General features: G+C 49.9%; 2 protein-coding genes and 1 non-coding gene across 4 annotated transcripts; 2 read left to right on the top strand and 1 right to left on the bottom strand.

Moving 5' to 3' along the window:
• The first annotated feature begins 93 nt into the window (after positions 1-93).
• RAB3D (RAB3D, member RAS oncogene family) lies at positions 94-9621 on the top strand. 2 transcript variants are annotated; one of them, XM_031689620.2, is made up of 5 exons: positions 94-271; positions 1631-1906; positions 2557-2675; positions 2758-2882; positions 6705-9621. In XM_031689620.2, exons 2-5 carry the CDS (start codon positions 1679-1681, stop codon positions 6890-6892), a joined length of 660 nt encoding a protein of 219 aa, XP_031545480.1. In that variant the 5' UTR covers positions 94-271; positions 1631-1678; the 3' UTR covers positions 6893-9621. The 2 variants fall into 2 exon arrangements, with proteins under 2 accessions (XP_031545480.1, XP_031545482.1); XM_031689622.2 differs by having other exon boundaries at positions 100-219.
• Positions 7024-23894, bottom strand: TSPAN16 (tetraspanin 16). The gene is given in 9 exon segments (XM_072948211.1): positions 7024-7188; positions 13081-13164; positions 15042-15170; positions 16959-16991; positions 16993-17055; positions 18675-18749; positions 21748-21812; positions 21815-21880; positions 23822-23894. Coding segments are annotated over 9 exon segments (753 nt in total).
• Positions 16307-16381, top strand: TRNAA-UGC (transfer RNA alanine (anticodon UGC)). Its single transcript has one exon. It is a non-coding gene; the product is annotated as a tRNA-Ala (tRNA).
• Positions 23895-24504: the final 610 nt, after the last annotated feature.

Here is a 24504-nt window from a genome sequence, read left to right as displayed (position 1 = left end):
AGCTGCGCACGCGGTGCTGCTTCCAGCCCCTCCCCCGCTCTCCACAAGCCCCGCCCCGCCCTCAGCCGGGAGCGGCCCCTCCTACCCCCGCCTGGGCGGAGCCGGCGCGGGATCCGGGTGGCTGCGGGCGGCGGCGGCGGCGGGGTCGGGGTCGCAACCGGGGCCAGGCCGCAGCGAGTTTGGAGGCAGAACCCCCGCGGGCAGCACCCCCCACGCGAGGTGACCCCTTCGGAGGGAGCGCAACCAGACCCACACCTCCGCGTCCCAGCAGGTCTTGGGGCAACAGGGGCTTAGGGGGAGGGCCCGGGGCCTGGGAACAAAGGCAGGCGGCGGGGGACGCCTCTTCCCTCGCCCCCACCCAGCTGGGCTCATCGGGGAGCCTTAATGGGGCGCGGGCGGGGCAGACAGCCCAGATGGGGACTTGAGATGGGACCATATGGTGATGGGAGGAAGCTCCTGCACTCTCCTGCACTGGCTGGGGCGCCCCACATCTAGTGATGGGGGACAAGGCTGAGCCCTCCGGGTTTCTCACCTAGTGCCGGGCGTGAGGGAGGGTCCGCAGATGATCAAAAAGAAGTGGGACCAGAGGCCAAACAGGTGGGCTGGGGCTGCAGGTGGGGTGGGGTGGGGCGGGGCGGGGGACCTACTCTGGCGGCCCTGCTTGGCATGGGGAAAGTCTTCCTGCCTCTTCTCTTCCCCTCCTGAAACTCGTTCTCCCGGAACATGGGGTGGGGCAGAGGGCTGGGCAGGAAAGGGGAGGCCGGTTGGGTCCTCCTTTAAAATGGAAAAAAAGCCACACGGGCAATTGAGAAATGACTTTACCAGGGGTTCCTCTGCCGATTGCCCATTCACCTAGGCCTTCTGGAGCCTCTCTGAGAGGCTCAGGGAGTAGCCATAAACTGCTGGGGGAAACTGAGGCCAAGGGACGCAATGAGGGCTGAGGGGATATGCTGGACCAAGATGAAGCAGCCCAGCTGTGGAGACAGGTGGCCGGGAAAGGCAGGGGACCAGGTGGTCGTGGTGGCCGCTGGGGTGGTTTCCTTGGATTTGGGGACCGTCGCTCTGGCCTCCATGGGCTGGAGCTGGGGTGAGTCAGCCCTACCAGGAGGGAGATGGGCCTGGCCCTTTTGACAAACAGAAGATGGCAGTACCTACTGGGGGGTAGAGCTGGGCTTTAAACCTGGGCTGTATCCACTGAAACCCCCCTCCCTGTGGGGGTCATGGAAGGGGTTAAACATGGCTTAGGTAGGAGCAGGCAGGTGGCCAACACCTGCCAAAGTCAACACCCAGGCCCTGAGGTGGGGGGGGCTCTATCCAGCTGGCAGCCCCTCCTCCCTCCAGCTCACACCTGGGCCACGCCGCCGGCTGCTCACCCCGGGGCAAAGTCCACACCTGTACCTTCCACAGGGTCTGTTTCCTCAGCCGCCCTACTGGGCACCCCATGCCTCCTGCCCCAAATCTAGGTCCTTGAATTTGACGAACATCCCCATTGTCCAAAAAAGGACACTGAGGCCCATAGAGAGCAAGTGCTGCATCGAGGGTCACCTGGCTTCCAAGCGACAGAGTCAAGATTTGAGCCCAGGTCCAATGTAGACACTGGAGCCATTCCTGGCATTTTATTTCCCTGCAGGGCTCCAGCCCTCCCCACCTCTGCCCCCTCAGGAGGCTCCCTGTCAAGATGGCATCAGCGGGAGACCCCCCGACGGGCCAGCGGGATGCAGCAGACCAGAACTTTGATTACATGTTCAAGTTGCTGCTCATCGGCAACAGCAGCGTGGGCAAGACGTCCTTCCTGTTCCGCTACGCCGACGACTCCTTCACGCCCGCCTTTGTCAGCACCGTGGGCATCGACTTCAAGGTCAAGACGGTCTACCGCCATGACAAGAGGATCAAGCTGCAGATCTGGGTGGGCCAGGCAGCTGTCTGTGGGTCTGTTGGCCAGGCAGGACCTGGGGTTCCTCATTGGAAGTCCAGGAGACAGTGTCGGGCTGTGGGGATGGGTCCCAGCTGAGGGAGAGTGGCCCAAAGTCAGGGAGGGGGCTTGGGGTAGGTGTGAAGAGTGGTGTTATCTACAAGATGAATTCATCAGGGTGGGGGGGATGTGCCCTGCCCTGTGGGGTCTGAGGGGGAGACAGTACTCACCCAATGTGGGCCATAAGTCCTGGTGACCAATGGGGAAGAGGTTTGGGTACCCTTTCTGGGTAAGCCAGGGGTGCTCCCACTGAGCCTGCCTGCTCTTCAGAGCCATGCTCCTGCTCCCCCCCGCCAAAAATCACTCCGGCTACTAGTGGTTGTCATGGTAACGAGCACCAGGCTGTCTGCGTCAAGGTGGCGCTCTGGCCCAGGTGGCTCTTGTTTGTGGTCGTGAAGTTGGTTCTTGGAGATGAGGTCAAAGGGGTTGATAAATCCCTGAGAGGCTACTGACCCCTTAGACTGGGAACCCCTCAAGGTAGGGGTCTGTGTTTCTCCCATCGGACTGGGGCTGTGTCAGGGTCCTGCAGGGGTGAGGTAGGAAACAGAGTGACTTCTAGATGCCTGACCCTACTGTGTGCCCAGGACACGGCCGGCCAGGAGCGCTACCGTACAATCACCACAGCGTACTACCGCGGAGCCATGGGCTTCCTGCTCATGTATGATGTTGCCAACCAGGAGTCCTTTGCCGCCGTGCAGGACTGGTGAGTGCTTGCTGACCCCTCCCGACCATTGCCCTCTCCCCCTGACCCTAATCTCTGGCTTAACAGCCCTCAAACTCCACAGGGCCACACAGATCAAGACCTACTCCTGGGACAATGCTCAGGTCATCCTCGTGGGGAACAAGTGTGACCTGGAGGACGAGCGTGTGGTGCCCACTGAGGAGGGCCGGAGGCTCGCCGATGACCTTGGTTAGTGCCCCGCCTGGGCCACAGGCCCTGGACCTCCCAGAACAAAACCCCCATCCCTGTGCTCAAGTCCCAGATCCTACCACAGTCCTCAACCCTTTGCCCTTTGAAGATCTGCCCAGAAGAGTACCCACATGTATGTCACCTTCTCCATTTAATTTCAGAGGATTCACCCACAGGTACTCCTTACTTCCCCACTGCCCTGGGAACCCAGACTCAGCAAAACCATTTCTGGAAATTTATCCTACAAACATCTGCACCTATGTGGGAAGTGGCAAGTATATCAAATTATAGTACTGTTAGTAGTAGAAAACCTTGACAACTTCCCAAATATCTCACAGTGGAGAAGACAGCTACACATGAAGTATAGTGCTGTGGTGGAATATTACGCAGCTGTTAAAAAGGATAAGGACATTCTTTATGTTCAGGGGTCCCTGTGGTATATGGTTAAATGGAATAAGCAAACTGCAGAATAGTGGTTATGGCCACTTCCTTTAAGTCCAGGGATCAGCAAACTTTTTTTTTAGCAAACATTTTCTTAATGGGTCAGGAAGGAAATATTTTCAGCCCTAGGATCTTTGTCATAACCACTCAGCTCTGCCTGAAAGCAGCCATAGATAATACGTCAGTGACTGAGGGTGACTATCTGCCAGTAACTTTATTTACAAAAATGGGCAACAGGCCAGACTTGGCCTGTGGCTCAAAGTCTGCCAACTCCTACATTAGCCTATAAAGTGGGTGAGAAGAAGGATGTATACTTAGGTTTGCTGAAAGGAACTCCAGGAGGATACAGAAACAGTGGTGAGCTTTGTGTCTGAGAACTAGGAGGCCAGGGCACCTGGGTGGGAGGGGAACTTTTCAGTCCACCTCTCTGAATCAGGTGAATGGATTAGTGATTCAGTTTAAGCTAGAAGAAAATCTTGTCCTGGAGTATCCTAGTATTCTAGGCCCTCCCCAGGACTTCCCTTGCGGGAGGCAGTGTAACCACTACAGGGGAGGGTGGGTTAAGGATCCAGACTCTGGAGCTAGAATCCCCTTGTGCAACCCACTAGCTGTGTGACCTTGGGCACCTCGCCTACCCTCTCTGGGCTTCTATTTGTTCATCTAGGAAACAGGTGAAAACTACGTCTCCTTTTTAGGGCTGTTAGAAAGATTCAATAAGCAAATGCTCTGATTGAACATTAACTCGTGTTATTTCTTGATTGCTTTGTGATCTTGTACCGGTGACTTCAGCTCTCTGGGCCTGCACTTCCCCATGTGTGAAATGCAGATAACAGCCCCACCTCATCAGGTCGTCAGGAGGGTTACACGAGTTATGATGTATGAAGCGGTTCTAACAGAGCCTGGCAAACTCTTAGGTTGCATTCAGGTGTTAGCTAGCATGATTGTGAACTATTGCTGATGCTTGTGCAGAAAACCTAAAACATTTACTCTGGTCTTTTATGGAGACAGTTTGCAGACCCCTGGACCATAATGGTCCTCTTTCTTTCTTCTTCTTTTTTTCCCTTTCTCCTTTTTTTCTTTTTTGTTTTAATTTTTTAAATTTAAAAAATTTTTTTGGTGGAGGAGGTAATTAGGTTTATTTATTTATTTATTTACTTTGATGGAGGTGCTGGGTATTGAACTCAGGACCGCATGCATGCCAAGCGCAAGCTCTACCGCTGAGCTCTACCCTCCCCCTCTTTTTTTTTTTTTTTCTTGCCATCATTTATTGGAGTAACTGGGCCTTTGTTCTGTAGAATGTCTCCCATTTGGGGTTTGAGTCTGCTCCCTCATGGTGCCATTTAACCTGCTCCTCTGTCGCCTGTGTTTTCTGGGAACCTCAGCCTGGGTCTGATTTCCAGATGTGCTGGGGATTCAGCTTTGGGGGCCTGGCCCTGGGCTGGAATACTTGAGGATGCTGCCCACACCTCCTTGCAGAAAACAGCTAGTTCCTGGGGGTGAGGGGAGACTCCCACTCTCCATTAAATTTAAAATATTACAATACAAAGCAGGAGATAGAATTTGACCCCCATGCTGTAAGAAAAAGGCCACACACATGCACACACATGCACATACCCTCTACAAACTGAACCCCAGCAATTGTGTATTTATATTTTCAAAAAGAGTGGAAAGTTGATCATCCAAGCACCAATAGTAATTGTTTCTGGGTGATGAGGTTACGCTTTTCTGTCTGTCTTGATATTTTTCAGTAGTTTCTAGTTTCTCCAGTGAATTTCTTCACTGAATATTTATAATCAGAAAGAAAAAAGTGTTCAGAAAGAAAAAAGTCCTCAGCTTATTTGAGGCAGAGCCAGACACGATTAAGGAAATGCCAGCTTTGCCTAGGAAGACAGGGGGGCGACACTGATGATCACCAGGCTTAGAGGAGAGATCTGTGTTGGTTCCCTGCCTCTGTCATCCATCCATCCATCCATCCATCCATCCATCCATCATTTGTCGAGTACTTTCTGAGCGCCTGCTCTGTGCCCAGCACCATGCTGCAGACGTGGACAAGGCAGACAGAAATCCCAGCCTCTTGGAGCTGGTGTTCTAGTAGCAGAGACAGTAAATGGATAATTACACACATAAATAATTACGAGTACATTTTTATAGTGCAGCATGATACAGTGCTGGGATAAAGATCGTTTACCCTGTTCTGTATGCAGTAGGGTGGGTGTTTGTCTGAATTCCTGGCCTACCTTGGCAGGGATGGCAGATGGGGACACATCAGGGACCATTCAGGGTCAGCTCCCAGCAGGCAGATCCTGAGCCTGCCTTTTAGGGGTGCAAGAAGGACTGTTATGTACACCCTTATTTGTAGGTTGAGCGGTCAATTCTATAGCCCAGGGACCTTGGGCAAGTCCCCAAAGCATTTGTACCGCCTCTCACTTCTAGGGGTATAAACGTTTTTTAAAAATGAGAAACAGATTATGACAGTCACTGTGATGCTAAGAATATATTCAAAACAACCTCACCATCATCCCCCTCCCCAGAAGTCAGCCAGCCTGCCCTCCCTCCTGAGGCCCCAGGTCACACAATAGGAATGTTTAATCTTTATTATTCCCAGCCAGGCAGCCTGGGTGTGCTACCTGGGGAGTTTACATGAATGACTGTTCTTCCGCACCTCAGTTTCCCCGACTGTAAAATAGGCTGTAAAAGTCTGAACCTCAAGAGCATCCTTAAATGAGTTAGTTTACATAAAGTGCTTAGAAAAATGCCTGCCACGTCATAAGCATGACGTCAGCACTGCCTATTACCATTAGTATCACCATTTTTAGTGCATTCTGTAGGCCAGGGACTGTGCACATTGTATACTCTCTACAAAGTTGGAAACCTGCCAGCCCATGGGCTGAAGCCAGCCCTCAGCCACTGCTCAGTCCTCTGTTTCATTTGACCTGGAGCATTATTTTCCAGAACATGTGAAATACTTGGCTGCATTAAAAAAAGTCCACATAAATATCTGGCTTTGTGGGCAACCTGGCTGTGCCTTCCTGGGCAGCAGACATTGGATGGAAAATGAGCCCCACTCACCCGGGCACCCCCATACCTGCTGGACACCAGAATGTTACAACCAGGACTCTGGCCACCACTGCCTTGTGACAAAGAGATGCGCAAAGTAGTGCAGGCAAGAGCTGCTGCCACAGATTTTTATCAGCGTCCAAAGCATCATTGTTCCCACTTTACAGACTAGCAGACTGAGGCTCAGAGAGACTAAGAGACTCAGCCAAGGTCCCACAGCCGCACAAAGGGCAGAACTGGGCTTGGAACCCAAGTTCGGGTGATGCCACAGCCCAGGCTATGCCCCTTGAGGTCTCACAGGTGTTCCCCCTTATGTCCCTCCAGGTTTTGAGTTCTTCGAGGCCAGTGCCAAGGAGAGCATCAACGTGAAGCAGGTGTTCGAGCGCCTGGTGGACGTCATCTGCGAGAAGATGAATGAGTCACTGGAACCTAGCTCCAGCCCGGGCAGCAATGGGAAAGGCCCGGCCTTGGGGGACACCCCACCCCCGCAGCCCAGTGGCTGCAGCTGCTAGAAATGGTCCCCCACCCCCCCACCCCCTCCTGCCTTGGCAGGGACTGTGACTGAGGCATGAGCCATAAGGGCTGTTTCCAAGCTCAGGGCGCCCCCTTGCCTCCCCTCAGCCATCCCCAAGCCCTGCATGGCTCATTCGCTGGCCATGGCCACCAGCCTGCCTAAGCAGCCGCTGTCACAGGCTCCAGACCCTGAGGACCCTGCACTGTGGGCAAAGTCTGGAGATATGGGCGTGCACGAGCTTGCTGCTTTCAGGCGTTTTAATGGGGGTAGTGTGGGCAGCGTGTCCCTCCCTGCCTGGTGGAGGGACATCCACAGTGCCTTCTGGGTCAGAACCACTGTCCACTCTGTTCCGTGTTGGTCACGGCTTGGAGTTCACGTGCTGGCTGAAGATGGTTCACCTGTCTCGTGCAGTGTGGGTTCTCATCCCTGGAGATGAGGAAGTCGGCTCTGCCTGTGAACATTCTCAGACCTCAGGGCTCTGAGGCGGGGCAGTGGATTTTGGCCCTGGCAGACCCCTCCCTTCTGACCTGCAGCTTCTCTGCCTGTGAAAGCAGTATTAAAGCGGCTTCTCCCATTATAAAGGAAGAGGGGGTCAGACCTCCCCCGCCCCCACCCCACTCCACTCAGCTTCAGGGACCCCAAAGTGCCTTCTGAGCTTCCCCAGAATTCCACATCACTCATGTCCCTGCCACTGTTTCACCTTATCCACTGGATCCCTGATCCAGAATGGGATTTTGGAACTATGGGCTGCATCGGGCCAGGCAGAGAATCACTCAACCCCTGGCGTTCCTGCTGGGGGCTTTTTACCAGGAGTTAACTCAGGAGCCAGGAGCGTGGGGCTCTCCTACCCAGACCTGCCACCCCACTGCCCCCGCCCCAGCCTTCTTTGCCTGGTAATGTTTTAAGCAAGGTCTTTCCACATCTGACATCCTGCTAGAAAAGGAAATTGAGTAACGTTCCTGTAGCTTGAGCTGCCGGGACAGCTTTTCCGATGTGAGGACTTTGGCTCCTCCGACTTGAAAACCCTCAACCACCCACAGTTGGCTTCCCGAGCCATGTCACCGCAAGGGTCCAGTGATGTTTTCTGCTCATGGAGGAGTCATCTAAGGAATGCTTTGGGGTTGGGCTGGAGAGGCGACGAGGCAGGGTTGGTTGATGGCTGTTGCTGCTTGCACTAGGCCATACACCTTGGGAGTGGCGCGCTGATGGGGTATGGGCGGGGAACCGGTCTCCCAGGTGGAGGCATCAGCAGGGAACTGGCCCAGCTGGGGTCCTCAGCTGCCAGGGGCCCCTGCTGGGAAGTGATGCGCAGTTTGGAGATCTGTATCTTGATGCCTCCCCGCCCCCCACCCAACTCAGCAGCTCTTTCTACCCACCAGAGTCCAAATTCTGGTAGCATGCCACCTCTATCTGCCCTGCAACACTAACACTCCAGGACCTGACACTGTGCGGACGGCCAAAGCGAATGATTTGTGTTCCCGTTGGCAGCCTCCCAGCCTCCGCCTCCAAAACAACTTCCCGTATACTTGAAGAACTCAACCTCCTCCCAGGAATGGGGAAGATCTGGTTCAAGTTCAACATAGCTCCTTATAGAAGCTGAAGATTGAGTTTATGTCTACAGGGCTCCGTTCACCCCATACTGGGGGCTGTTCTTAAGAGCTTCAAAGTGGGGATATTTGTCTACCAAGTTAGACGACTGTGGTGGGAGGGACAAGTTCCTGGAAATGCATCAGGTGAGGGTACCTGAAGCTTTGAGGTGGGAGTCAAACATGTTAGTTGCTTTAACATAAGGGAGAAATTAAAGCAACTATAAAACGGCTTCTTAAGATGCACCACCGCCTGTCAAGATTCTGTTGGACTGGCCAACAGACTACAGCCAGAAAAAATATAGCAGGTCAAAGTGCCATTATCTGAGGGACAAGCTGACTTTTCCCATGTGATAAAACACAGCTTTGGCGGCATCTCGTCCCTGACCTGGCCTAACGTTTGTTTACATAAGATTTTTCAGTAGTTCAGCTTCAAGTAGCGACTGAGACAGCTGCCTCTGTGTTCTCTCAAGACTGGGAATGATGTAGAAGAATTTTTTTTGTTGTTTCCTCTAAAAATAATGCAAGTTTTTATTTTACGATGTTTGAAGGGGAGGTCTCACTCCTGATGGTCTCTGGGAAACTGAAACATACATGAAGATCACTGCAGGGGATGGAAGTGTGTTGAGTTTACAAACAAAAATTAAGCCAAAGGCTGTGGGAAAACGACTTCCCAACTCCAGGGAGGCTGGGATCTGGGGAGGTGACTTGAGGCTGTTTCCTGCATCCACGCTGTGCCTTCTTATCACCTGCTTTCAGGAACTTGTCTTTCCATAGGCAGTTTCAGTGGGAAATTGCTATGACTGCTATTTTGGGTTTGGGTTTCTAGTTTTTTTTCTTTCTTTCTTTCTTTTTCTTTCTTTGGCTTCTCCAGGGACCACGTTCTTGTAGGTTTCTCTCCTACTCAACCAAAAAAAAAATAAGTAAGGGGTGAACATTTTGGTCTCTCTGTTGAAGCACTGATTCTGCTAATTGGCTTCTTCCCAATGATCCCAAAATACTCTATGGCTCAAGCTTTGGACCTGGTCATTTATATCCTGGATGTGGTTCTCCCATATAAGCCATTCCTTGATGTCCACTCAAGAAAGGTGTGCATTTTTCTCCACAAAAGAAAAGGAAAATTAAAGTCATTATGTGTAGATGTGGTGGTTCTTTTATTTCCAATAGTGAAATGCAGTTTCCAGGAAGAGGATGGTTGAAACACAGCCAAGCAGGTGGTTGGTCAAGGGCCGTGTGTCATATAGTAGAACCCGGATCAGGCCAGGGAGCCTCAGATGTGGAGCTGCCTCTAGCTGGGCCTCATGGCCACCACCTTGACCCTGGAAAGTTTCAGTGCGTGAGGGCAAGGAAGTTGATGTTTCCTCAACCAATTCTGGCAAGAAGTTTGGTCCCCACAGCAGCCAGAGGGCACCAGTGAATACCTGAGCCAGGTCAGGTCCCTTGTCAGTTCGGAACCCTCCATGGCTCCTACCTGACTCTGTGACCCAAAAGGCCCTGCATGATCTGACCTGTCACCTCACTGCTCTCCCTGTCACTCTTCCCACTTGCCCCCTACACTTGCTCTGCTCCTCCTTGCTGCTTTGAACACACCAGGCTCCTGCCTCAGGGCCTTTGCACTGGCTGTTCCCTCAGCCTGGAGTCACATGGCTCCCCTCATGCCTTTTGTGCAAATCTCACCTTCTTGTTGACTCATCTCCCTCCCCACCCCCCTGATTAGTGCTGCAACCCCTCCCCAGCATTTCTGATGTCCCTTTCTATGTGTCCTCCTCCCCATAGCCCCTAGTGTCTAAAATACTATGTAATTTACTTGCTTAACTTAATTTTTTTATGTTTATTTATTTTCTGGGGGGAGGTAATTCGGTTTACTTTTTTTTTTTAATGGAGGTACTGGGGATTGAACCCAGGACCTCATGTGTGCTAGGGATGTGCTCTACCAGTGAGCTATACCCTCCCATCTTGTTTAACTTAAACAAGTGTTTCTTCACTATAATATCAGCACCTCAAATGCATGGATTTAAAAAATTTTTGTGGCCACATCCAGCTCTTTCCTGTCTGATACAACAGAAAAGAAATAGTTGGATTTTGGTCCTGGTTTTTCTTGGCACACAGCTCCTAAAACGCTTGGAATCTCCGGAGTGATAAGAGTGTCTTTTGTATACAAATGAGAAGACAGCCTAGGCTGGGGGCCCCTGGGAAGCTTCAGGATGGAAGCTGGCCACCAGAAAGACCAAACCATGATTAGAGGGTTGAAACTATCAACCCCAGCTCCTGGGAGTGAGGGTCCAGGGAGGAAAGAGGGGCTGGAGATCGAGTCAATCACCAGCTGTTGGTGATTTAATCAACCGTGCTCACATGATGAAATCTCCATAAAAACCCTGAACAACAAGGTTCGGTGAGATTCCCGTTTGGTGAACACACTGAGGGAGGGTGGCACGCCCAAAGCGGGCATGGAAACTCAGGGCCCCTTCCCCATACCTTGCCCTGTACATCTCTCCCCTCTGAGTTACATCCTTAGTAACTGTAAGTAAATCACTTTCCTAAGTTCTGTGAATTACTCTAGTTATCAAACCTGAAAGGGAGGGGGGATTACAGGGGCCCTCTGATTTTGTAGCCAAGTCAGAGAGGAGTATGGCATGTCAGAGGCAAGAACAAACCTGACTCTGTCCCATGTTTCTTTTACTTTAACCTTTGTATTCTCTTGCTGGTTAATCACTAAAGGGACATTGCCTATAAGCCCATCTCTGGGAATCCTGCCTCCCAGGTAATGACCATTAAGCGAAAATGCCTTTTTAGCTCACAGGAAACATTGTGACCAGGCCCACCTGTGAATGAATGACTGAAGGCAGGAAGAAATGAACCACCCCGAGCCCAACAGGAACCGGAAATGCTTGGCTTTACTCCCACCCCTTTCAGTATAAAAGAAGCCTGAATTCTAACGCCGGCAAGATGGCTCTTTGGAGGCACTGGTCCACCATCTTCCCGGTCTGCTGGCTTTCCGAATAGGGTTGCTCCCCCGCCCCAACAACTTGTCTCTCGATTTATTGGCCTGTTGTGCAGTGAGCAGTACGAACTTGGACTTCGTAACAGGTACTCTGGGGACCCAATACTGGTGACCGGCATCTGAGGTGGAGGGCGGTCTTGTGGGACTGAGCCCTTAGCCTGTAGAGTCTAAGTAGGGTTGGAATTGAACTGTAGGGCACCCAGGTGGTGCCCGCAGAGAAGTGGTGTGGAAAACCCCCATGCATTTGGTGTCAGAAGTGCTGTGAGTAAAAACGGTTCTTTTTTTTTTCTTCCAGTTTTATTGAGATGTAATTGACATGCAGCTCTCTATAAATGTAAGGTGTATAACATAATGATTTGACTTACACACATCGGGAAATGATTACCAAATAAGTTTAGTGAACATCCGTCATCTCATAGATACAAAATTAAAGAAAAAAAATTTTTTTTCCTGATGTGAACTCTTAGGATTTACTCTCTTAGCAACTTTCCTACATAACATACAGCAGTGTTAATTCTATTTATCATCCACATTGTATTCCTAGTACTTTTTATCTTATAACTGGGAGTTTGTACTTTTTGACTGTCTTTATCCAGTTCCCTCTTCCCCCCATGCCCTGCCGTTGGTGGCCATGAATCTGATCTCTTTTCCTGTGATTTTGTTTGTTTGTATTTGACGTATAACTGTCCTACAACACCATTTTAGTTCCTATTACACAGCATAGTGATTCGCCATTTCTATCCATTTCAAAATCATCACCACGATAAGTCTAATGACCATCATTACAAAGATATTACACAGTTACTGACTATATTCCCCACACTGTACATTTCATACCCCTGAGCCATTTATTTTGCAACTGGAAGTTTGTACCTCTTAATCTCCCTCACCTCTTCCTCTCTTCCCCTCACAACCCTCCCCACTGGCAACTGCCTCTTTGTTCTCTGTATCTATGACTCTGTTTCTGTTTTGTTATATTTTAAAATTTCTGGCGGGAGTAGGGTATAGTTCAAGTGGTAGAGTGCATGCTTAGCATGCATTAGGTCCTGGGTTCAATCCCCAGTACCTCCTCTAAGAGTAAATGAATAAACCTAATCACCTCCCCCGCAAAAATTTTTGAAAATAAAAATAATTTTAAAAAATTAAACCCTTCTAACGGCTTTCCATCATACTCAGAATAAAAACCAAACCCCTCTCTGTAGCCCACAAGGTCTTGCCCTCATCTCCCCGTACCACTCTCCTCATCCACCCTGCTCCAGTCATAAAGGCCTCCTTGCTGATCCTTGAAAAAGCCAACCTGAGGGCCTTTGCACCAGCTCTTCCCTCTGTCTTCTCCCATACACACACACATGGCTTTTCCTCACCTCCTCAGGGAGGCCATCCCTGATTCCTTTCCCTATCTCATCACCCTCTTTTACTTCCTTCCCGGCAGGTATCTTAAACCAAATAATCATCCATCGCCACCATGTCAGCTCCGCCATGGCAGGCATTTTGTCTTTTATCACTGCTGTGTCCCCAGTGTCCCGAGCAGTGCTGCGCACACAGTAAGTAGGGGCTCGATTAAAGAGCTCAGTGTGTCCCAGAGGAGCTGGGCCATACCTGCACTGCTGCTGCCCCCAGGGAGACCCCACTCAGGTTGATGCTCTGAGTCTTGGTTATTTCCAGGAGCTTAGGGGAACAGCCCTGTGCATACAAACATCAGAGTAAGCAGGACCTGGTCAGGGACTTGTGGATTCCAAGTCCCCATCAACCCCCCGCCAGGCAGACTACCAACATTCCTCTCAGATTCAGGGAAGAGAAAGGGACACAGTGACAAGGACCTTGGCTCGTTCTTGCTGGACTGCTTCCCCCACCCCAACATCTTCCCTGGCCTCCTCATTCCCTAACCCCACTCCAGAACATACCACTTCCTCCCCAGTGTCCATTTGTGCTAACATCCTAGTATGGTGATTAAGAGCAGGACCAGATGTCCCAAGCTGTGTCCCAGGCTAGCTGTGTGACCTTGGAGAAATCACCACACCTCTCTGTGCCTCAGTTTCCCCAAGTGTAAACAGACCAGTAGGATCTGCCTCACAAGATTTTTGTGAGGTTTAAGACAGAACCTACAGCAGTGGCCTGACCCGTAGTCGGCATTCAGGAACTGTCATTTCCGAGAGCTCTTTACATATGAACAGAAGGGCTAACCTGCATCCACCACCTTCTCAGCCATTTACATGTATTTTCTCACTATACCCCCCATAAGGTGGGCACTAGTCTTTTCTCTGTTTTACAGGTGAAGAGACTAAGGTTTAGAGAGATCAACAGACCAGACAGTGAATGGGCAGAACAGCCAGCCACTTGCAGGGGATGGGCCCCCGCTTCCCTTCCTGTGGTCGCTGAGATGCTCCTCTTTCTTCTGGAAGCTTGACTGGCCTTGAGCTCAAAGGGTCAGTGTCCCCCTTTTATTTAATAGGCATTTATTAAGTGCTCGCTGTGTGCTGGGCACTAGACTGGGCGCTGGAGACCCAGCAACATACAAAATAGACATTTCCGCCTTGATGGGGTTGAGGGGAAAAAACAGGTAATACGCAAGTACAGTAATCACATTGTCAGGTGGTGATTAAGTGCTGGGCAGACCCTGAGGCAGGGTAAGAAGACAAGAGTGTGATGGTGACTGGGGCAGTGTCCTTTTATAAATAGGGGGTCAGGAACAGCCTGACAATTGTACACAGGCTTGAAAGGGGTGAGGTAGGAAAACATTTAGAGGAAGAGCATTCCTGGAAGAAAGAATAGCCTGTGCAAAGGCCCTGAGGCAAGCATGTGCCTGGTCTATCTGTGCAGCAGCGAGGAGGCCAGTGTGGCTGGAGTGGAATGAGTGATGGGGTGAGTGGGAGAGGAGGTCAGGAGCTGACAGGCAGGCTGTGCAGGCACAGTGAGCCAGTGTGTAGCACCATGTCCATCTCTGAGGCTCTGGCCTGGCACCCAGCAGGAGCCATTCAATATGAAGGGATGAATTAAGAAATGACTCTTATTTCTTCCCTCATGTGGAGACCCTTGTGTTCATTCACCAGCAGCAGAAGTTAGGGGTTTGGAAGCTAGGGATGGGGTTTGAAGCCCAGCTCCACCTCTCTCTGGCCATGGGAACCTCTCGGTGCCTCAGTCTCCTCATCTATAAAATGGGAGAAGGGCAGTCCCCACTTCAAGGGGTGCAATGGAGACTGAATTCACAGCAGGAGTGCCCAGTCACATGGCAGCTGTCACTATGGTTAGAACGATTGTTTTCCATTATAATTGCTACAGTTTAATATCTTGGTGAGGAGGCAGTGTGGCCCTGGCAATGGACGCAGGCCAACACGGATCCAAATTCAAGCTCAACCAAAGCCACGTGACCTTGAACCAATCCCCTCCCCAGGCCTCAGTTTCACCATCTGTGAAATGGGGGTAGTAACTTTAGGTTGTGTGGTCGAAATGAGCTGAAATTGTGGTTGAAATCACTGGCATTCCTGCCAAAATGCAATTTTTGTAGAAGTCACCAGCCCTCAGGGTCTACCCAGGTGACGCGCAACAAAATCTCAAGTTACTTTCTGGTGGATGACATCTGTGGACACATTGCGCCCATCACAGGCCACGGCCTCAATGGATTTACAGCAGCTCCTGGGGTAGGTGTGGCCAGTGTCCTTTCAAAAGTTCCTCACTCCACAGCACTTTAGCTGCAGTGAGGAGAATAAACACCTGAAGACTCCCTTTCAATGATCAAAATAATTGAAAACAATAGAAATCATGGTCACATGGCTACTATTAGAGCAGTCACCACGTTCCAGAGCCTGTGCTAAATGCCTCCCTTTCACCACCCCATCATGGCTCCATCTTATTTGGGGTAAAAGTTGAACCCCTCACCATCACCCGCAAGGCACTGCACGATCTGCCCTGTCACCTCTGGGCCCTCATCTCCCCTCTCTTCCCTTTAACTCACTCAGCTCCAGCCACGCTGGTCTTGATACAGGAAAAATGTTGAGTAAGAGGATGGCCATGTCCCAGGTCTCGGCTGAGTCCCTGGGACATGCCCCACCAAGTGTGGGTCCTTGGCTTTGCACAGGAAAGAATTCAAGAGTGAGCCACAGTTGAGTAAAAGCACATTAATTCAGAGAGATACATACTCTGTAGACAGAGAGCAGGCTGTCTCCGAAGGCGAGACAAAGGCCACGAGGTGCAGTGCTCGGTGCTCAGTTTAAAGTAAAAGTAGATACACCGTCCGTAAACAGATTGTGGCCCATCTCACTCAGAAGGGAGAGTGGCCACAAGGTGTAGGGGTTGTTGGTTTTTATGAGCTCGGTAGCTTCATATGCTAATAAGTGGGAAGATTATTCCAACTACTTTGGGGAAGGGGCTGGCATTCCTAGGAACTGGGCCACCGCTCGCTTTTCGGCCATTTATGGTCAGCCTCGGAACTGTTATGGTGCCTGTGGGAGTGCCATTTACCATCTTAATATATTACAAGGAGCATGTACTGAAGCTCAAGGTCTACTGGGAGTTAAATTTCCCACCATCTTGGGCCTCAAGGTCTACTGGGAGCTGAATCGTCCACCATCTTGGTGTTAAATGCATCACTTAGCCCAGCCTGACCGATACAGGGGTTGAGGATAACTTGGAAAGAGAGGGCAGGGCAGGCTTTCCTGGGGAGGGACATCTGAACAGAGACCTGAATGAAGTGAGGGAGGGAGCTATGTAGATATTTGAGGGAACAGCATTCCAAAAAGAGGGAACAGCATTCCAAAAAGAGGGAACTAGCTGTCAAAAGGCCCTGAGGCTGAAGCTTACTAAGTGTGTTGAAGAAACAGAGAGGAGGGGAGAGCTTATAGCTCAGTGGTAGAGCACATGCTTTGCATGCATGAGGTCCTGGGTTTAATCCCCAGTATTTCTACTAAAAAACAAAAAGAGAGAAGAATGAGACAGGAAGGAAGGGGGCAGGGCACGGCCACTCAAAGAATTACACAGCATTTCTATCGGATGACTGTCTGTACACCGATGTTCATAGCAGCATGATTCACAGTAGCCAAAAGGTGGAAGCCACCCAAGTGCCCATCGACAGAGGACTGGATAAATAAAATGTGGTGTCTCCATACAATGGAATATTAATTCAGCCCTAAACAGGAAGGAAATTTGGACACATGCTACAACCTGGACGAACCTTGAGGACATGATGCTCAGTGAAATAAGCCAGACACAAAAAGGCAAATACTATCTGATTCCACTTATAGGAGGTCCCCAGAGGAGTCAAATTCCTAGAAACTGGTAGAACACAGGACCGTGGGTGCCCGGGACTCAGGGAGAGGGAAGGAGTGTTAGTGTTTAATGGGGACAGAGTTTCAGTTCCGAGGATGGTTGCACAACCACGGAACACACTTAATGCCACGAAACTGGACACTTCAAAATGGTTAAGATGGTCAACTTGGGTTATGTCTCTCTTACCACAATAAAAACAAACATGTGACTCTCACCTTCTCCGTGACCAAAGTCCATTCCATGGAATAGTTCATGTGGCTCGTTGTCACTTCTGTAGTTCTTCCTCAGTGTCACGAAGGCCGCTTTGTGAACCTCAAAGATGAAACGGAAAATGGTGAACACAGAAGACACCTAGGTGCTCCACTGAGTGAAGTTTCTGGGGACCTGGGGTTGGGGAGCGGGGACTTCCCTTCTGCTTCCTTCACGGCCCCTCCCCCCAGCCCTGGGTCTGTGCCGGAGGAGGACGAACTCAGGCTTCCATTGCCCGGAGAAAAGGACACAGGGATGAGCGTGGGTCTCGAGCCCAGCGCATCTGGGTGTACCCACCCTCACAAACGAGTTTGAATCATCTGCTCTTTCGAGTCGCCCACACGCCTGCTACGCCCCACCCCGGATTTGGCTGTAACGCGATTAAAGACTTGAATATCATCTTTAGCAACTGAATCTCTCTCTGCACAAAAAGGGCAACTTTAATTTTCTATATTTTAAATAGAGACCTAAATTAAAACAAACTGTTTTTCCAATGAGGTGAAATAGTCACATGGTTCAAAATTCACAAAGCACAGAAGGGTAGACCATGAAAAGTCTCCCTCCCACCTTTTCCTCCCAGCCAACAAGTTTCTCCCACTCCACCGCCACGACTGTTACTGTTTCCTGTGTCCCCAAAAGAGACCTGCTATGTGTGTCAAAGCAAAGTATATTCTCAGTATGGTTCGCCTTGCTTTATACTACTCTCATGGTTCTGCACGGGGCTGTTCTCACCAAGAGTAGCAGTGCCCTTGCTCAAATCCTGGTGGCTTCTTTCATTTCTGTGCACGTTCCCCGCCAGCAACCGAAGTTCTCTCTGCGGCTTCTCAGCACGCATGCGCCCTGGGAGCAGCCCGCAAGCAATGACTAATGGGAGGCGGCGGATCAATACTGCGGCTCCCTCGTCCCTGGGATGCAGAAAATAGGTGCGTGCTCCTCGCTGCATCCCAGACATCCCCGGACAGGACTGAGCACTGAGCCCAGTTGCCCATAGTGTCAGCTTTTAAGGGCTACGTGCCCTTCCCTGCCTCACTGCCCCAGTCCTGACAGGTGCTTCTTGGGAATCACCTGTCAAATAAACCACAAGCCTTCAAATCTTTGTCTCAGGGTGGGCCTCTGTGGGGACACAAACGAGGACAACACTATGTCCTGGAAAATGGACCGTCTCCTGTATATAGAGCCTCCTTCTTTCCATCTGTGTCGGCTTTGCTTATGTGGATTATTATACATTAAACCCTCCCCACCACTGAAGCTCCCTAGGCTGGCAGCAATCTTTTGCACACTCTGGTATGTATGTCATTCTTCGTGCAAACAAGCAAATCCTTGGTTAATTCCTAGAGACCAGACAGTTGGGCCACAGGGTCCTTGCTTTGTCATTTTGATGGATTTTGCTAAATAACCCTCTATTTTGAATACATTTCAAAACCCCAACAACTTTTACAGCTGTTCCCATTACTCCCTCAGCCTCTCCCCGAATGCAGGAGAGCTGGTCAAATTAACTCGACAGGGTTCTTGAGGGGAGCCTTTAAGAAGAAGGCTGAGGTTTTGGGGCCCATCTCTGGAGGCCCAGTCTACCGCCATCACCGGATCTCAGCGAGCGTGGGTGCCTGGGGGGGGGGGGCCAGGGTTTCTATTAATTCTGTGGATTTCTAATGCGGAGTGGGAGAAGCTGTGCTGTACTTAACAATCGGGAAGAAGGCAAGGACCACTGTGGCGACTGTGATTTCCACGATGAGAATGATGACCATGAACAAGAAACACTGGAAGACACAGAGCAGGGCAGAGGGAGGCTGGGAACTCGCTGGATGTCCTCCCACCCCACCCCAAGGCCACCATGGCCCCTCCAGTTTGCAAGAACTCAGGCCTCGGGGCAAGGGGGAGTGTTTTATTTCTTCCATGTGTTGCTTTCCTGCATGTGGTCCAAGATGCTGGCAGTGGAGTATTCTTAGGAGCTGCTAGTTGGAGCCCCACTTCAGGCTCAGCCCTTTCTGGGAGTCCGGGAGGCCTAAGAGGGGACCTGCGGGTGAGGCGAAGGCAGTGTGTGCAGACAGCAGGGGCAGATGGAGAGGAGGACAGGAGGGGGACCGAACAAGGCAGGAAGGGGGGAGGAGAGGCAAGGCCAAGAAACCCCAGACATGCAAACTGCAGGGAGAGGTGATGAGACTGAAGGGATGACAGATGACAGGTTGGTGGGGGCCACGGGAAAATATCAACATATGCTGCCTCATGTTTCTGATAAAATCCACATGCCTGGGGGAAGGGTAGCGCTCAGTGGTAGCGTGCGTGCTTAGCATGCACGAGGTACTGGGCTCCATCCCCAGTACCTCCATTAAAAATAATAATTTAAAAATAAATAGCTAAACCTAATTACCCCCCCAAAAACAAAAACAAATCCAAAAAAGCAAAACTATAAAAAATAAAAATTCACATGCCTGGTGGGAAGCAGTGGGAAATACGGTAAGCAGAGGGGAGGTCTTCAAGCTGCTTCTCTCCCTGAGCCTCAGTTTCCCCATCTTTACAACGTAGGGGTGGGGCCAGCTCAAGGAGTCTCAGTGGGTTCTGTGGAGCTTCTAGAAGCCAGATTTGGGGAAGGAGGCAAAGACGGTCAGTTCCTGGTTCCCCTTTGATCTCTTTCCAATTATGTCTTTTATTATTATTAAAATCTCTGATAACTCAGGCTTTGAGTCACCAGACTGGCCGATGGCTGGGCTCATCTGGCCTTGACATAGAGAATCAGGAAAGCACATTGGCTACACACCGCAGGTACCCACAGCCGACAAGGACAAACATGGAGGCAGTTGTGAGACCCCAGACGAGTGGTTCCTGTATCAGATTGTAAGGATTCATATTAATATTAATATCTGCGTGATTGAGGCATTCCGAGGACAGATATCCAGGTGTCAGCAAGTCCTATTGGCTCCATCTGCAGACTCTATCCTGACTCCGCCCACTTCTTACCCCCTCCACAGCCCTACCGCGTCCAGCCCCCACCATCTCCCACCTGGACCAGCACAGTCTTCCATACTTGTCCCTGGCCCTCTGGTCCCCCGTAGCCGCCAGAGGGCGCCCTGAGCACCTGAGTCCATGCACAATTTTGCTCAGAACCCTTCGTGGCTCCCAAGGCCATCAGGACTTTGCTTTTCTGAGTGTGGTCTCTGAGGCTTTGGATGGGACAGAGGCTGAGGGTAAAGTTGATTGGATTTGCCAACAGGTTGGACGTAGGGTGTGAGAGGAAGGACTCTTTGATTCTTCCGAATTGAACTACAGATCATCCATGGAGCGGAGGGTGTAGCTCAGTGGTAGAGTGCCCGCTTAGCACTGGGTTCAGTCCCCAGTGCCTCCATTATAAATAAATGAACAAAACTAATTACCTCCCCCTTAATTTTTTTAAATTTTTTTAATTCAAAAATGAGTGACAAAAAAAAAAGATAATGTCCACATCCTATTGAAGATAAACTATTGTAGGCAGAGGACCTGTTCAATAAATATTTGCTGAATGAGGTAATTAAGAAAGAAAACAAGAGGGGGTTGAGCCAAGATGGTAGAGACTCACAGCTCGCCCTCTCCCACAAATGCACCAAGAATTACATCTACAAACCCATTGAATTGCACAGAACACCTACAGAATCGGATCTAGCAGAGTGTCTCTCAGTTCGAAATACAAGAGGAGTGTCACAAAATCAGATAAACAAGTTTCTACTGTATAGCATGGGGAACTATATTCAATATCTTGTAGTAACTTATGGTTAAAAAGAATATGAAAACAAATATATGTATGTTCCTACATGACCAAAGCATTGTGCTGTACACCAGAAATTGACACAATATTGTAAACTGACTATACATCAATAAAAATATATTTTAAAAAAAAGAAAGGAAACGAGATGATGGAGATTCAGGGAGGAGGAGGGCGAGGATGGGCGCTTTAATTACCATTGAAGCTGTTTATACTCTGAGGGGTGGCTAGATGCTGGAGCAAGGATCTCCCTGAAAACCCCAAATTGAAATTGCTGGAGTTTTACAACAATACCATGGAGGAAGGGAAACAAACGATGCTGGAGACAGATTAAATTTAGGATGGGATGATCAGCTCAGACACAATTCCAAGGGAAATAGGAATGGGGATGCTGGGAGCTGGACTTTGGGGAGATGTCTGGTCATAGCTGTGTATGAGAATGAGTGAGACACATAAAACCTGTGACATGCTAACAACTGCGTGACCATGCTTGAAATACACACCCCATGTGTTTAAACATGTACTGTGCATGTCTGGCAATTACCATAGTGTTGTGGTCTTAGGGGACATACACATGTACTGATGGAACACAGCAGCGTGCCCAGAACAGCCCCAAGCATAACGGAAACTAGCGGAGACAGAGGAGGACTGGATGAGCCAGTCAGTCAGCGCAACAATATGTCATACAGCTGGGGAAGAAAAAACACCCAAATCCAACCCTTACCTCACACCACACACACAAACGATCAAACTCTCAATAAAGAGCTAAGAGTGAGAAAGCAAGACTTAAAAATTAACGGGAAGAAAACCTAAGAGAGTGTAATGTATGCACTTGGGTACGGGAGTTTTACATGAGACACATCGTAAAGGAAAAGGTGGATTTGCTGGATGCCATGCATCAAACGACACGGTTAACACTGTAAAACAGGAAATGACAATCGAAGGAGTATGCAATGTGTGCAAGGAAGGATTCAGACATGACGAAGACATGGGAGTTTGAGGGGGGGCTGTGGGCAACTTACAAACAAGAGGGTGCCTCTGCTGTCTTTGGTTGCTCCATAATACCCGGCAAAGCCAAGCGGCGCCTGAGGCAGCCCTTCACCAGGCACAGTCAGTCAGCGTGAAGCAGGCATGCAGACGACCACCGCTCGGAACCTGACAGAGGTGTCCAGGCAGATGAGGATCACGCCAGGGAGCTGCAGGACAGCAAACAGACAGGGAAAAGTGATCCAACAGCTGCGTACGAAGAAGGCCTCTCCCCAGCGGAAAGGAAAGGAGGAACAAAGGCCAATAAGATCAGCAAAAACGTTTCAAAAATGATAATACCCTGAGTTGGCGAGGAGGACGTGGAGAAACATTCTCCTACATTGCCACCAGGCAACAGTGTGCCCAGAACAGACCCAAGCATAACAGAAACTAGTGGAGACAGAGGAGGACTGGATGGGACGTCAAGCCATGGAAAGACGCGACTTACAAGACTGTACTTCGCTCACTCCTGTTGTAGGAGAATGTTTATTGATACAAAAAGATGTTTTTAAGGCCTGAAGTTTTTTAAAAAGTAGACTGTCGGTGGGGAAGGGTATAGCTCAGGTGGTGGAGCACGTGCTCAGCATGCATGAGGTCCTGGGTTCAACCTCCAGTGCTTCCATTTAAGATAATAATATTAATAAATGAACCTAATTACCTCCTCCCCTCCAAAAATAAATAAATAAATAAACCTAATTACACCCCCCTCCCCCAAAAAAGAAAGTAGACTGTCCACAATTATGCTCGTTGGTGTTTATTAACAGAGTTGAAAACTTACGTTCACTCAAAACCTTCACATAGATGCTTCTCGCAGCTTTATCCATTATGGCCAAAAGTTGGAAGGCACCAAGATGGCCTTCAGCACAGGAATGGATTAAATAAACTGTGGTACATCCAGACAGTGGAATATTAGCACTAAAAAGAAATGAACTATCAAGCCACGGAAAGAGACAGAGGAAACGTAGACATATTGAGTGGGAGAAGCCAATCTGAAACGACTACATGGTTTATGATTCTAAGTACACGACATTCTGGAAAAGGCAAACCTACGGAGGCAGAAAGATCAGTGGTTGCCAGGGGCTAGCGGGGAGGGAGGGATGATGGGTGGAGGATTTTTACGGCAGTGAAATTATTTATGTGATGCTGAGATGGTGGCTGCATTTGTCAAAAGCCCTAGAATGTAGAACACCAAGTGAGCCCTAATGGACTTTGAGTAATAATGATTATCAGTGTAGGTTCATGATAACAAAGGCACTGCTCTGCTGGGGAATGTGAATAATGGGGGTGCTGTGCGTGGGAGGGGAGGGGCTTACACGGGAACTCTCTGTACCTTCTGTTCAGTTTTGTCGTGAACCTAAAACTACTCTTCAAAAATACAGTCTCTTTAAAAGGAAGAAAACTATTTTTTAAAAAAGAAAAAAAATGAGATTTGTTAAGCAATAGCATCCCATGTTGTTTTGCTGTTTTTAAAAGGTACAGAGAAAAGTCTGGGAGGGTGTAATGATGATATTCATTGAGCAATGTTCCCAGAACAGGCACAAGCCCTTTAAATGCATTATCCTGCTTAATTCCCATCAAAACGGTACAGCGCAGGTAAGGAGAGGAGGAGTGAGATTTAATTTCCTTCTCTTTCCTGGCAGCCTTTCCTCGTACTGTTTTACTATTAAAACAATGATTTCTTTAACAGTGCACATTTCAGGTTACTTTTAGAGAAAGGAAAAAAAAAGGATTTGAAAAATGGAAAAGACCAAGAAAGGAATCATTCCCGCCTGCCTTCCCAAACAATGTCGTTTTCTGCAGGATTTGCCTTAGAACCAAATTCTTCCACCGCAGACCCCAGGCCCCCCAGGTCACACTCCCCTGGGCTTGATGTCACCAGCTCTGGGTCGATGGAGGCCACACCTGTTCCCAGTGTGTTCTGCTCCGCGTCAGTCTGCCCTACATCCCTTCAGCTTCCCTGAGGACCACAGGTCCGGGTGCCAGTGAATTTGGATCAACTTATTTCTGTCTTTGAAGGAGCCAGCCGTGGAGGAAGGGCTGCAAAGCCCCAGGGCCTGGGTTGTGACATACTTACAGCCACGTAGCCATTGAAGAAAGATAACAGTTTCTTCAAGGAATAATACAGAGTGTGCATTTCAGCCATGTTGGCCAGACTGGGGTGCCCTGACTACTTAAGTCAGCATCGTCCTAAACCTCTGAGCTACTGTAGAGGTCTGGGGTGGGGGGCACCAAAGCTGTCTTTCTCTGCCCCTCTTGCCCCTGGCTGCCTGATCGCCTGCCAGGGAGAGGTGAGGAGCCCAGCGGCTGCCCCTCTTCAGTCATAAGCCTTTATCACACCACAGTCGGATGCTGCAGCAAGGCTCCCTGTGCCAGGGAAGCAGGTGCCCCAAACTGCACCCTGCTGGCTCCTCATCCTCCAAATAGGCCACGCCAGCAGTGGAGAAGAGGCACAGTGTGCTGCTCTGGAATCCTCCAGATGCCACTCAGGTCCTGTGGGCACAGCACTCAACACTGACTACTCGTGTGGTCAATGCCCCTGCTATACTTGGGACTCCAAGTGAACAGGGGCCTGGGAGCTCCCCTTTATGGCTGTGTTCCCAAAGCTCAAGAAACTGCTATAGTATGAATGAATGAAGAGGTTCCATGAAGCAGGAATCGAGGTTTGAGCCATCAGGTTCCCCAAGGCCCTGCCTACACATTAGTTCACTGGCTCATCCTTCTCACAGGGCTCAGAGAGGCCAAGGTAACTGACC

This window comes from Vicugna pacos, chromosome 22 (assembly GCF_048564905.1).
Source record: "Vicugna pacos chromosome 22, VicPac4, whole genome shotgun sequence".
In the NCBI taxonomy this organism is placed as follows: domain Eukaryota; kingdom Metazoa; phylum Chordata; class Mammalia; order Artiodactyla; family Camelidae; genus Vicugna; species Vicugna pacos.
The sequence above is the reverse complement of the archived record's forward strand: the minus strand, read 5'-3'. Positions and strand labels throughout refer to the sequence as shown.

Excerpts from the sequence above, each read along its gene's own strand:
- RAB3D (XM_031689620.2), top strand. The coding sequence starts at position 1,679 with ATGGCATCAGCGGGAGACCCCCCGACGGGCCAGCGGGATGCAGCAGAC. Across the intron at positions 1,907-2,556 it reads GGATCAAGCTGCAGATCTGG|GACACGGCCGGCCAGGAGCG; the intron begins GTGGGCCAGGCA and ends CTGTGTGCCCAG. Across the intron at positions 2,676-2,757 it reads TTTGCCGCCGTGCAGGACTG|GGCCACACAGATCAAGACCT; the intron begins GTGAGTGCTTGC and ends CAAACTCCACAG.